Below are 12,687 nucleotides of genomic sequence, written 5' to 3'. Positions count from 1 at the left end.
TAACTAAAAAAGGCAAAAATATTCTATAGACACAGAAAGCAAGTTATATCTACCTGTATTCTGATGTTCATTAAAATGTATTTGAATTTTTTGTATATTTGTTTTAATTAATTTACCCTTACACAACCAAATAATTTCTTTGCCTTTAATTTAAATTTTCTCTTCTTCATCTTCATAAAGAAGAAACTCAAAACAAATTATCATGTGTAAATACAAAAATTTTTTCAACTACATCCTACCTCCCCTATATTAAAAAAAAAAGTTAAAAAAAAAATATCATCCAAAGTGTTAAGCTTACTTTGATGTTCCTCCCCCCTCACACCAGCAAAACCAACCCAATAACAAACTTCAAAGAAAACCACAAATACAAAAAAACAAAGTACCTACCTACCTAAGATATATTTGCATAACAAATCAAAGATCCGCATAAACGTTGCAAAAAGCATTTCAACTAAAGGATATAGAAACTCCATCATCATCATCAACATCCTTATATTCTTTTGCATTTTCACTAAAAAATCAAAAAACAAAAATCAAAAAAACAACAAAAAAGGATAAAAAAACAAACTCCTCGATTTAATAGCAAAAACAACACCAAAAATCCTTGTCAAATATTCCACTTTTACAGTACCTATATGCTGTCGCTTCAAGTATACTTTTCCTTGCTATGGGACACAAAATCTCTCAAGACACAACTTCGAGTAGCAAACATAATCTAACACACCTTTTACTATTGGAGTGTGTGTGCATTCTTATGATTTTGACAGAAGTAAATATATGTCTAGTAGCTGCACTCAATAAGAGACGACTCCTCTTCAACCACAATAGACTAAAAGTATACAAACTAGACACACACCAGAAAGGACTACGATTTTATCCTCTATTTGCATCCTTCAAGGCTTTTATAAAGAATTTTAAAAGAAACCAAATTAGTCATTTAAACTAGGTGAATCCTGATTCTGGGATTTCTATATAAGATACTCAAGGTATGTGTCGAACTGCTACCTATACACACACACACTCACACTCGTAGGTAACATAATTATGAGACTTTATAATATCCTTTCATGAACTAATTTGGTTAAATCTACATATGCATAAAGTGCAAGGATAATTTGTTTTCCCAACTCTTGCTATTTGATTGACATTCTGCAAAAAAGGTAGGGGTAGACGGGGCTAGAGGGGGAAGAAGCGTCTTTGAGGTGCCAGGCACTGTGGTAAGATTTTATTTCACTAACAACTACTTGCAAGACGCCCGTCATACTTCTTCGAAATGCCTCAAACTTGGGTGAACCACTCTATACACTTTCTTGTCAGTCGAGCGGTTTTGTTTCGTTAGTTTTTGGTTTAGAAAGTGAGACGAATGTATTGCGAAATACTACGACACATGGTGAAGACGACGAAAAGAGGTGACAACTAAACATGAGTACGGTTGTACGACGACGTGTAGAAATTATGGCCTCTTTCAGGAGCTCTTTGGCAACCTATAAACTGTGTACACTGAGGATATATTCATTCTACTTTAATAATTCATACGTCGTCGTGTAGTGTAGTAAGGAGCAAAAGTACGAGTACAATACTGAGGATTGCGTCAAATTCCCCCCAAGTTGTAGTTAGTTGTCCTAGTCAAAGCTGGTATACCTGCTTGTTTGTTGCAAGAAGGACGATTGTAATAAATTTATGGTTACCATAAGGAGTGAAGTACAATGCTGTATCTGTAATTGTTTTGCCTTCCATATATTGGGTGGCAAAAAACACAACAACTCCTTGAAAGTCTCGAACATTCTCTTTTTTTTGTGTATACCTATATTCGCCCCTTTACTCCTTCTGACTCACATGTCCTTAGGGTGTGGAATTTAATTTGTTTCAAGGAGTTTATGCGACGGAACCGAAATTTGAATTCAATTTGAATTTCATGTTTCGTTTTATTGTTGATGGATCTAAAGCTTCATAAGGATGTGGTGCAGGCAGGGTCTAGCCTTAGGGTTTCCAATTAAAGGAAGGGGGGGGGGGGGCAAACGGGTTTAAAAGTTCAAAACATATAAAATAATACATTGTTTCTTCGTTTTTAGGGTCATCCGGGGCCACACGGACCAGCTGGAATAAAAGGTGAACCAGGGCAACCTGGTTTGCCAGGACTTTCCGGTCCACCAGGTGCCACTGGACTGAAAGGAGATAGAGGAATGCCGGGTGATGTTGGACCTATGGGTCCATCAGGCCCGCCAGGCACTGTTATCTACACAGACACTCAGATGAATATGACACAATGTACCTGTCCGGCAGGACCTCCGGGATCGATGGGACCGAGAGGTGTGTCGGGATCACAGGGTGCGACGGGAGAACCGGGACCGGCTGGACCGGCCGGTCTCACAGGTCTCCCTGGTATCAAAGGCGAAAAAGGTGAGCGGGGTCTGAAGGGAAGTGCTGGGACTAAGGGTGATCGGGGACCGGAAGGACCTCCCGGACAGGCTTTCTTTGGAGGTGAAGGAATGATGTTGAATGGAACGAAAGGCGAGAAGGGTGAAAAAGGCATGCGTGGTAGACATGGGAAACAGGGACCTAGTGGTCCAATCGGGCCACCGGGTGTACCTGGCCTTCCTGGAGAAATGGGACATCCTGTAAGAATATTAATTATAATTTTTTTTTTTTCATTATTTTATTTTTTATTTTTTGTTTCTATTAAATAGGGACGCACTGGTATCAAAGGTGAATTTGGTCCAAAAGGACAAAAAGGTGAATCTGGCGGCAAAGAAGGGGTAAGCTATGCAATTATTTCTCAAGAATACATTTTTTTTTTTTTGGTTTTTATTTTATTGTGTGTAGAGAAAGAATAAGGGAATTTTTTTTTTCTTATTTATGTTCATTATCCTTTAACGTCATCTAACACCTTGAATAAATACAACAAAAAATTAAAACAAAAAAAAGTAAAATAAGAGAAAAAAAAAACATAAGAACTCTTGCACAAACCAGAAAAACCACTACTGGCAGAATGAAAACCATTTTCGTTTATAATTTTAGCACAGAGCAGCTCAAGGTTGTTAGGAAGAAAATAAAAAAAAAAAATGAAGAAGAAGAAAAAAAAAATTATTATAACTGAGAAGGAGCAGCAGCAAGCAGGACTATAAGAGTGTGGTTAAGGAGGACAAAAGAAAAATCTTCTCTCTTGATGCTTGGAAATTACAAGATGGGTTTTTTTTTCTTTCTTCTTCATTTTCTTTTTTGTTGTACTTGTTGTTTGCCTTGGGCAAACTTACAGCGAAGAATAAAAAAAAATATATATCCTTCATATCCAACTTCTGAGAAGTAAGATTTCACATTATTTAGTGTTATAATACGAAAGGTACCTAGAATACTAGATGTACCTAGGTACCTATATAATATTTTATTTTTTTTTTTTGTATGCGTGTCCATGTATTAAATTAATACAAACATACGTAAAAGGACATTACTAATTACAAGAAAAAATCATTATGTGTGGTTTTATTTGTATGGTTTCTTATTTTTTTATAATTTAATAAATAAATAAAGAAATATAATTTAAAAATGTATGTCATGAAAAAGTATTCTATCTTAAGGGCACACCAGGTTTCTTATGTTTAATATAGGACTAATGCGGACAGCACTTTGTAACTACTAAGGGTAACCTACCTACCCGCTACTAGGGTTGAAGTTCACTTGCGTTAAGTATCTTAAAGGTGTTGCATAAAGATTATGAGAAGCTAATTACTGCGATGGTAGACTGTTTGTAAGTGTAAGTAGTCTCTTTTCAACCTTGTACAGAAATAAAGATAGGTATGAACTTGATAGAATCCGAGTAAAGTGAATTTTTTTTTAGTTTTTTGATAAACTAATGAAAGTCTTAATATTTTAAGAAAGTTTATATAAATATATCTGCTTTAAATGTTGTTGTTAAAATGATTTTTAAAAAAGTTTTTAAAGTTGTATCACTTTAAAGTTAGACTCTCTTCTAGACGTATGTTCAGTTTTCATGTTAAAAAATAGTGAAAATATAGGCAAACAATATTTAAGAAATTGTGTTTTAATTACTTTTTTTTATGCAGTTATCATGTTTATACCAAAAATCACACATTTTTACTATAGAGAATATTAAAATTTTAACCATGTATTGAATAAATAATCTATTTTTGAAGCAATCTGATTTTTTTTTTTTAAATCGACTTTTCAACTGTTTGAAATAATAATGTATTTTTAGACAAGCCTAATGCTCTTAAATCTGTCTGCTTTTACGACTGATAGTGCAGTAAAAAATAAGCAATCTTCGGGGAATAACATTATTTTTCACAAACGATGAAACCTATTAAAAAGTTGCAATAGCATTAGTTTGAAAAAATTTCAGTTTTTTTTGAAAAAAAAGTCGTCCGTAAAAACGTTAAATTTGTGTACACAAAATCAAACGTACTTCACTTGAAAATAATATTACTAGTAATACTACACGAGCTCGATCGGCTAAAACTAAAAGTAAGTGAGAAAATAATTTTTTATAGAACAATAATGTATGCTACTTCTTTCAAGCCAACAAACAATCAAAATGATGACCATATATAAAAAAAAATGTGAATTTCAGCCCCTTTTTAAAAAAAAATTAAAAGTATGATATTTGACTAACTTTTTGTACTAATCCAGTAACAAGACATTATTATCTTTCAATTAAGCCATCGAAACCTGAAAAATGATTTAATGAAATATTTGTTTACGAATTTACATGAGAGTAACGCTGGTACCGAAAAAGTTAACTAAACGATAACTAAGAATCTGAAATCATATGAAAAAAAAAAATAAATAAATAGATAAATAAAAAAAAGTCATTCTTGAATAACACTGCTCAACACACAAAAATTTTCCAGACCGTTATTTATCATTTCTTATTAAATTTGGGGTGTTGATTCCGCAAAAAACATTACTTTTTTCTAGGAGTTCTAGTTTTTAAATTATTATATTACATGAATATTTATATAGAAATTCATACAATTTTCTTTTTTTTTGTTAAATTTTTTTTTATTTAATTTTTTTTTTTGAATTTTTATTTTACTTACTGAACCGAAATAAATTATATTCGAAATAAATTTCTCCAGCTAAACCTTTAAAACAGTTGTAATAAAAAAAAAATTGTATGAAATTACCCCAAAACGTGAAAAATGAAAATATCTAAAAAAAAAAAAAATAGAGCTCCTAGATAGCAACCAGTGTAATTTTTAGGCTAAGTGTACCCAATCACATTAGGATCGATAAAAAAATTTTCTGGAAAATGTTAACAAACAGTTAAAATATACATAATTTTAAAATTAGTACGAAATTACCCCCAAAGTGTGGAAAACTTAAATTATTCTAAAAATAGAACTACTAAAAATTTGAATATGATTTTTATGTTTAATGACCCCTAATACATTAAGTTTAATATAATTTTTTCTGGAAAATTTTAATAAACGCTCAAAATAAGGAAAACTGAAAAATTAGTATGAATATTCCCCCAAATATAAAAAAATTGATATTTCAAAAACTAGATCTGCTATGGTTTTTGAGTTAACTGAACCCAAATCTATAAAATTTGATATATGTAAATCTTTCTAGAAAATTTTTAAAATTTGAAAATAATTGTTGGCCATTGTTATAAATTACAATAGGTACATCGAAATAAAATTACAGAGCATTTCAATTAGTTAAACTGGTTCAAATCATTATTTTTTTTTTAATTAAAACTAAACGGAGATTGATTTACATACCAAAAATTGTTTCCTATTATTTTTTATGTAATATCAAAACTTAACAAAAATTCTTAGTTTTGAGAACTCCCAATGAGCATAAAAAAATCGAAAAAATCGGTTTTCTTGTTCCAAGAAAAGCTTTTTTTTCCAGTGTTTTTAATGCAATAAAAATATTTGGAAATGCAATAAAGGAATCGCGTTAAAAATGGTATTTTATAGTTCTTTCAATATTTTTAGAGTTTGTATAGCTATGTTTTTTTTTGGATAGCTATCTATATCCGCAGTTGACGTTTACATGCATTACATAAACAACACGCAGTTGCAGATAGAAATAGAAGCTAGATCAAGCTGCGGATAGAATTTCTTTTAAATAAGCCAGTAAAAACCCTTATTTGTCTTGATTGCACCTGAGTATTCAAGATTTTAAAATTTTCCTGTACAATCAGCGGTTGGTACGATATTGATGGTTAAAGACATTAAGATCCTTTTACATTCAAAGTTCGATATTTCGATATCGAAGTGATCGTATCGAACTTTAAAAAAAAAAAATAATTTAAGCTGAATAAATATTTTATTCTATCCATATTCATTTGAAAATATTTACCAGGTTCGTAAACGAAAAAAAAAAAAAAAATAAAAAATAAAACTAAACCAGAAATTTATTTTTAATTAAGAGGAACAAGGAGCTTGAAAAATGTTTTAATTGTAAGGTCTCAAAACTAGAAAGTTTGAGCTTTAAAATATTTTTTTTTTTTAAATTCGAATACCACTTTTTTTAACGGAGATACAATCACTTGAAAAATCTAAAAAAAAATTGTAATTTTTTTTATATCTTAATATTTCCACTAATTTAATAAATTTTGAATTCATAATAATGATTTTTTAAAAATTTTGGAAAATACTAAAAACTATTTCATTTATATTTTTAAAAAGCTTGAACCTAGAGACAGATATTATTTATAATTTTGAAGGATATTAAAAAACAAAAATCATGTGTACCTACTCATTTTTCTTGAAAAAAATAAAAAAAAAATCTATCTTTTATTTCTTCTACACATTTAAATCCATTTTTTTATATGACAACCTATAATAAATTTTAGATCATCTGAAAGCTTATTATTTTACCTCTCATATGACGCTTCAATCATATTTCTACGATATGCCTACAAAAGCCAACCATGTCGAAATTTCAAACTGAGATTACGGTACTTCCTACACTGGAAGCCGGCCATCGGCAACAGATCTCAACAGGTTTTTTAAGGTATTTTTCAAGTTTCTCATGTCGAATTCCTTTCAATCACTTGCAGGCGCTACTAAAATCGCTACTAAAGTCGATATTTTTGGCTGTTTAGGAAATTAATAAAAGTCAACGATCTCCTTTTATGAATGTATTTGTGTCCAAGTGACTGTTAAAAAAACAAAAGAATATACAAAACTTTATAGTAAAAAACAAAACAACGTAAAATTTGTTTATTTTGTTCACTAAAAATGATTTATATTTCACAAATTTACAAAAATTTACTGGTTTTTCATTTCTTTACAAAATTTTAGTCTGATTTGACGTTTTGCATTTGGCAAAATTGTAGTGGGTGTGAAAATCTGTATAAATCCGTCTCAAAAAAGAGAAAAGAGAGAGGATCGATTCTTCGAGAAAAAGTAGCGATTTTTATTCCATTGAAATTCATTTAAGGAAAAAGTAGCGACTGCAAGTCGACTGCAGATCGACTTTTTCGTTCATTGGAATTCGACATCAATTTAAGATTGTGTCACTTGTAGAGAACGTACGTTATGTGTTATATATCAAATGAAAGGTGTTTATGTGCTCTTTATAAATCACTACGATACTAAAGAAGTTTAACTTCAAAAATTTAAAAAAAAATTATTTATCGTTTTAAACGCTATTTTTTTAAATTTTGCATCTGAAGAAACTGCAGTTTTAAAAATTCTGGCTTAACTTTATTTCGGACGAAATAACTAGAAAAATCTGAGATAATCAAGTTGAAAGAAGCGACTTTATCTATTAACCTAACTTCTTTATTGAACAAAACAAAAGTGATTTCATTCATTTTGGTTTTTTATTTTTCAACTTTTCTTCTAACAAACAAATAGAATGAAAAAGCACGTGTGTGAAGATTTATCTTTTCATTTGTTTTTTGATTTTCTTTTTTTTTCAAAATCTCTAGCCTCTTAAGTCACAGTTCACAGAACCCAGACGACTGTGACTTTCGATTTTAAACGGTTGCAACAGCTTTTCTTCTCCTATCGTACGTATAGTCGGCTTGCCTCCTACCAAATCAACCTTACCCTCTCACAATAAAAAAAAAAAACTAAACTACTCGTCTTGAGGACCTAGAAAAAAGATGACGACGACAAACGATGACGGCAACTAGGTTCGGTACCGGCAATGATGCTCTAAAAACGTGATTTCTTTTTTTAACGCATTCAAACGCCTCGAAGCACTGCAATGCGGGGAATTGAAGAACTTTTCCATTTTATCATGTTTTTTTTTGTATACTCTTTTTCATATAAAGTATCTTTGAATATTTGAAGTTTATATTCATAGAATTTGGTGAATGAAAAAAACGTTTTTTTTTTTTCTATTTTTCTACGCCGTTGTTGTATTTTATATGGAAATTGACAGAGAACTTTAAAGAAGCCAGTTTTTTTTTGTTAGAAATCACGACAAAGCTTAACTTAGTCAAAGCTTCAAGATTCAAATCTGTTGAATTGGAAACAATAAAAATCCAATTGCACTGAGAAGATGATTGCTTTTTGTTTCTCTGTTTTGTTGTTTAGTTAGAATTTTCTTGACAACGTTTGAATGGGGGGAAGAATGAATGCCTCCCTGAAGTGACACAATTATTGTCATCAATTAGTTTTATAGCTGGGAAAAAGTTTCAATTGGCCAACACACACAATACAACATGAACTCTTGTGTCGAGCGAAGAAGGCTTGGTAACAAATCGATAATAAACGTTTGTGCTCACACTATACAACTACCTTCAACTCGTCTCAGCAAATTTCCACAAAGCGTTGCAAAAACAATAGCAAAAAAGAAAAAACAACTCCTTTATACCTCCCGGACTTCTACAAGAACAGGACTTGTGGTGTGTGCAGATGAAAACATCCTGTTTGGATGGATTCTGTAGAGGAAACATATGTACATACTCGTAACAGAAAGTAGGCGTACCGAGTCTGGGATTGAGAAACAACGGAAAAAAAAAAAAAGTTTCACTCTTAATTGTTGTTCATGAGAAAACGTTATTGGACGCTCGGGGCTATATCAGTGTTGAATTTGATGGCGGTGTGTAGAAGTGAGTATGAGAGTTGAACCCTTCAAATGTCCATTTTTCTACTATTTAAGTCAGAAAGTACTTTCGTTTGAAATAAACGTTTTTGTTTGTCCACTCCAGAAGTTGTAGATTGAAGGTACAACATCTGGAGGACCTTCTTTTTTTTGTATTCTATATTTGTTTTGTTGGTTCCTAGAAGTTGTGTGTGCGTCTAGCTTTGAGCATATTAACGACTAATGAGGCTCAAAGGAGTCATTTTGGGATTCTCTAAAAGGTGTTCTCTTATTCAAATTGACACACATGTAGAAGATAGGTATTCTAGGAGATAAGGTTAATTTGAAGAAGTTTTTGGACACAGATGTGTTATTGAAATATTTTGAATGAAAGTCCTGGGAATGTCTCCAACTACTTGATGATAGAGGAAATTTTTAGTGCATCACACTCTTTGAATTTTTCTTAATTAATCTCAAAGGCCATATTGTAAATGTTAGCCTTTAAAATGTTTAAGAAATTTAGTATCTTTGTAAATCATAAAAATATACCAAATTTTACCAATGCTTTTAATGATGAATCATTTTACACTTTGATTGTTTTTGGTCAAAAATCTTCTAAGCGATTTAAGAAAAAGTAAAAAAAATTTAATACAAATTTTAAAAACTATGTTTTAGTTTGAAGAAAGCAAATAACGTCTTTCAACTTTGTTTACTAAAGAATAAAAGGAAGGTTTAAGTTTTCTAATTTTTATTTAAATTATTTTGGGAGTTATAATTTTGTAGGTATACATTATTTTTTCTTGGGAAACGACCATTGAGTAATTATATATAGAAGATTCAGCCCAGTCATCTTAGAGGATTCCCTGAAAAGGAATTTTTGGTTACTAAATAACCAAAACTATAATAAAATATTTATAATAAATTTTTTTTAATTGTAGGCTTAAAGTCAGTTTTATTTAATTGTTATCTGATGAAGGGGATAACCATCCCTGAAACGTTGCGCCAAAAAATAAAAGATAACAATTAAATAAAACTGACTTTAAGCCTACCTACAGTAACAAAAAAATTTATTTTAAGTATAAGAAAAGTCACCTAATTTGTTAAAGAATTTATAATAAAATATTTTATTTATATTTATATTTTGTGTTTTTTTTTTTTTTTGGTTTGTATTAAATTAGTATTTGTTTATTTTTTTGCTTTGATGAAATTAAAATTTTGTAATTATTATTTAAAAGGGTTGTGTCTTTCTGTTTATTTAACACTGACTACAAAAAGGAGATAGATTTTGTTCATTTAGTAAGTGCAAGTGTTATTCAATATCAATTTGGTTATGTTGGTCAAAATTTTAATTCACATTACATATTTTCATTTTTTAATATGCACTGTGGCGTATACGTACTTTTTTTTTTTTTTATTGAATGAAGACGGTTGATTCAGCGAAAAACGGTTTTAAATAGATAATAAAGAATCCATAATTTTCATTTTAATTTTTCACGTGAGAACGTATAATTATAGGAATATTAGAGGAAAATTAGAGGATTTGCAACTAGTACTGAAACCTGAAACCCTGTGAATAAAATGTAACACTTATGAAATTAAGTGAAAGTTGATATAATAACCAAGAACCAAAAGTGTTTATCTAGATATCCAAGATAAAAGGGTGTGTTTTTGAAAAAGAAATCGAAAGTGTGATTAAATAACTCCAATTTTAGTTAGAAGAAATAGAATTATTTTGTGCATGATTTAGGGGAATTTTTGAAAATATTAAAAAAAAAAAACATTTTTATTTTCAAGATGCCGAATTTTAAGATTAAGGCTTTAAAACACTTTTAACTACTATAAATTCTTCCATTGCTTCAAAATTAAATCGATCTTTTCAATTAGGATAATCAAATAATTGGGATAGTCAAATAAAATGTTTTGGTTCTAAATTTTAACCATTTCTAAGATTTTCGAACATTAAAAAAAAAAAAAAATTGGTATTATGTAATTCTTAACAAATTTTTCTTCGATATCATCTATCGATAAATAAAATTTCCTTAAATTTCATCGACCCACTTTCAAAAGAAAGAAAAAGAGTTTTATGTGTGACTACAGCCAAACTTTTAAAAACACTTTTCTAGGGACTTAGGATTATTGAACATTTTCAAAAAAATATTATATTTTATTCGACCTTTACCTGCTGTTTTGAATTACTATGGATGAGGATATGTGTTTTACTTATGTTAGTAGTTTGTTTGCTTCATTTTGGTATAGGTGAAATTTCTTTTTTTTAAACACATTTTTTTTGGAAACAAAATTGTCTAGAACGAGCTCCACTCTATTTGAGGATTTTTTTTAGTACATTCAATTTCCGAAAAAAAATTAATTTTTAGCCATTTCAGAAACTACACATTCCAGGATTGAAATTTTAATTTTTCTCTGATTTCTTAAAAAATTAAATTTTCCATTGTTTATTTTTTTTTCATCCCAATAACGTCTCCTAAGAAAAAGGAGTTGAAAGCAAGTCCCAATATTTTTTTGCCAGTGTTTGTTTTTTTCCTGAATATATTCGCATCAGTTGGGAATTAATAAGATCGATAAAGTGCTATGATTTTTTCATCTGGCAAATTCAAGAAGTTTTTTTTTCATTTTTCATTCGAACTTCCCCTTGGTGAGCATCGAATAAATTGATAGAATGTATATGAAAAGTAGAACGTCTACGACGATGACGATGACACTGACATCAACAACGAAGCAAAATAATAATAAATTGCCCCAAGGAATTGGAATATATACAAAAAGGCACCTACATTTCAATTTTTGCCACACGTGTGTTTGCCGAATGGCTTGAAGATAGTTTAATAGAGTAGTGAAATCAAACTAGGGAGCCAGCAGAGTATATCAATGTGATTTTCTAAAATACCAAGAGACAGCGAAACATGTTGCTATATAAAACGCCTCTGGAGAATCTATTGATCAAATTAATATTTCAAAATGTTTTGGGGGCTTTGTATGTGGACGAGAGGTAAATATTGTGTCGTGGCATTTCAAGCTGAAGTTGAAAGTCCTATATTGGAATATTGTGAATGTGAGATGTTTGCCAAACAAATTTCTCATAATTATAATCTCTACACACAATAATATTGATTTTTATTTTTAAATCCAGCCGAAAAGCAAAATATATTTAACCATCAATTTTTAACTAATAGATGAAGGGAGATAAGGGTGACCGAGGAGCTGATGGAAGATCAGGATCACCAGGTCCGCCAGGATTGCCATCGGCAACACCGCCAATTCCAGGACCACCAGGCCCACCCGGCCCGCCTGGACCACCTGGAATGCCTGGTATTTCGATAGTTGGGCCAAAAGGTGATCCAGGTATGGAGTATCGAAGCTTTGGACGCGTAGGTAAGGATACTCTCGTTTTTATTTGATAAATTGTCTGTATGTTGTGTGTAACTTTGTTTGTAACTTCACCAAATGTATTATTTAAACTTAAACAAAAAATCCATAAATATTCCCTTAAAAGTTATATTATCCTTCTTTTTTAACCCCTAAACATTATTCTCATCCCCGTCTATATTTATTTTCCCTTATTTGTTAATAATTCTTCTTTAACATTTAATAAATTGGTGCAAACGTTCAAACAAAACGAAATTAAAAAACAAAACAAAATTATTTACTCGTTACTCGTCT

General features: G+C 30.5%; 1 protein-coding gene across 6 annotated transcripts in view; it reads left to right on the top strand.

Annotated features, from left to right (window-relative positions):
* The window catches only part of LOC129911779 (collagen alpha-1(XVIII) chain), a 402,503-nt gene that overhangs the window by 279,661 nt on the left and 110,155 nt on the right, over positions 1 to 12,687 (top strand). For all 6 annotated transcript variants that reach the window (XM_055989696.1, XM_055989697.1, XM_055989695.1 and 3 more), the window contains 3 exons: positions 2,073 to 2,618; positions 2,688 to 2,756; positions 12,201 to 12,399. In XM_055989696.1, coding sequence (XP_055845671.1) covers positions 2,073 to 2,618; positions 2,688 to 2,756; positions 12,201 to 12,399 — 814 coding nt within the window. The remainder of the gene's footprint in view (positions 1 to 2,072; positions 2,619 to 2,687; positions 2,757 to 12,200; positions 12,400 to 12,687) is intronic.

This window comes from Episyrphus balteatus, chromosome 2 (genome assembly GCF_945859705.1).
Source record: "Episyrphus balteatus chromosome 2, idEpiBalt1.1, whole genome shotgun sequence".
NCBI classification, from domain to species: domain Eukaryota; kingdom Metazoa; phylum Arthropoda; class Insecta; order Diptera; family Syrphidae; genus Episyrphus; species Episyrphus balteatus.
Note: the sequence above shows the minus strand (reverse complement) of the source record. Positions and strands in the feature narration are given on the sequence as shown.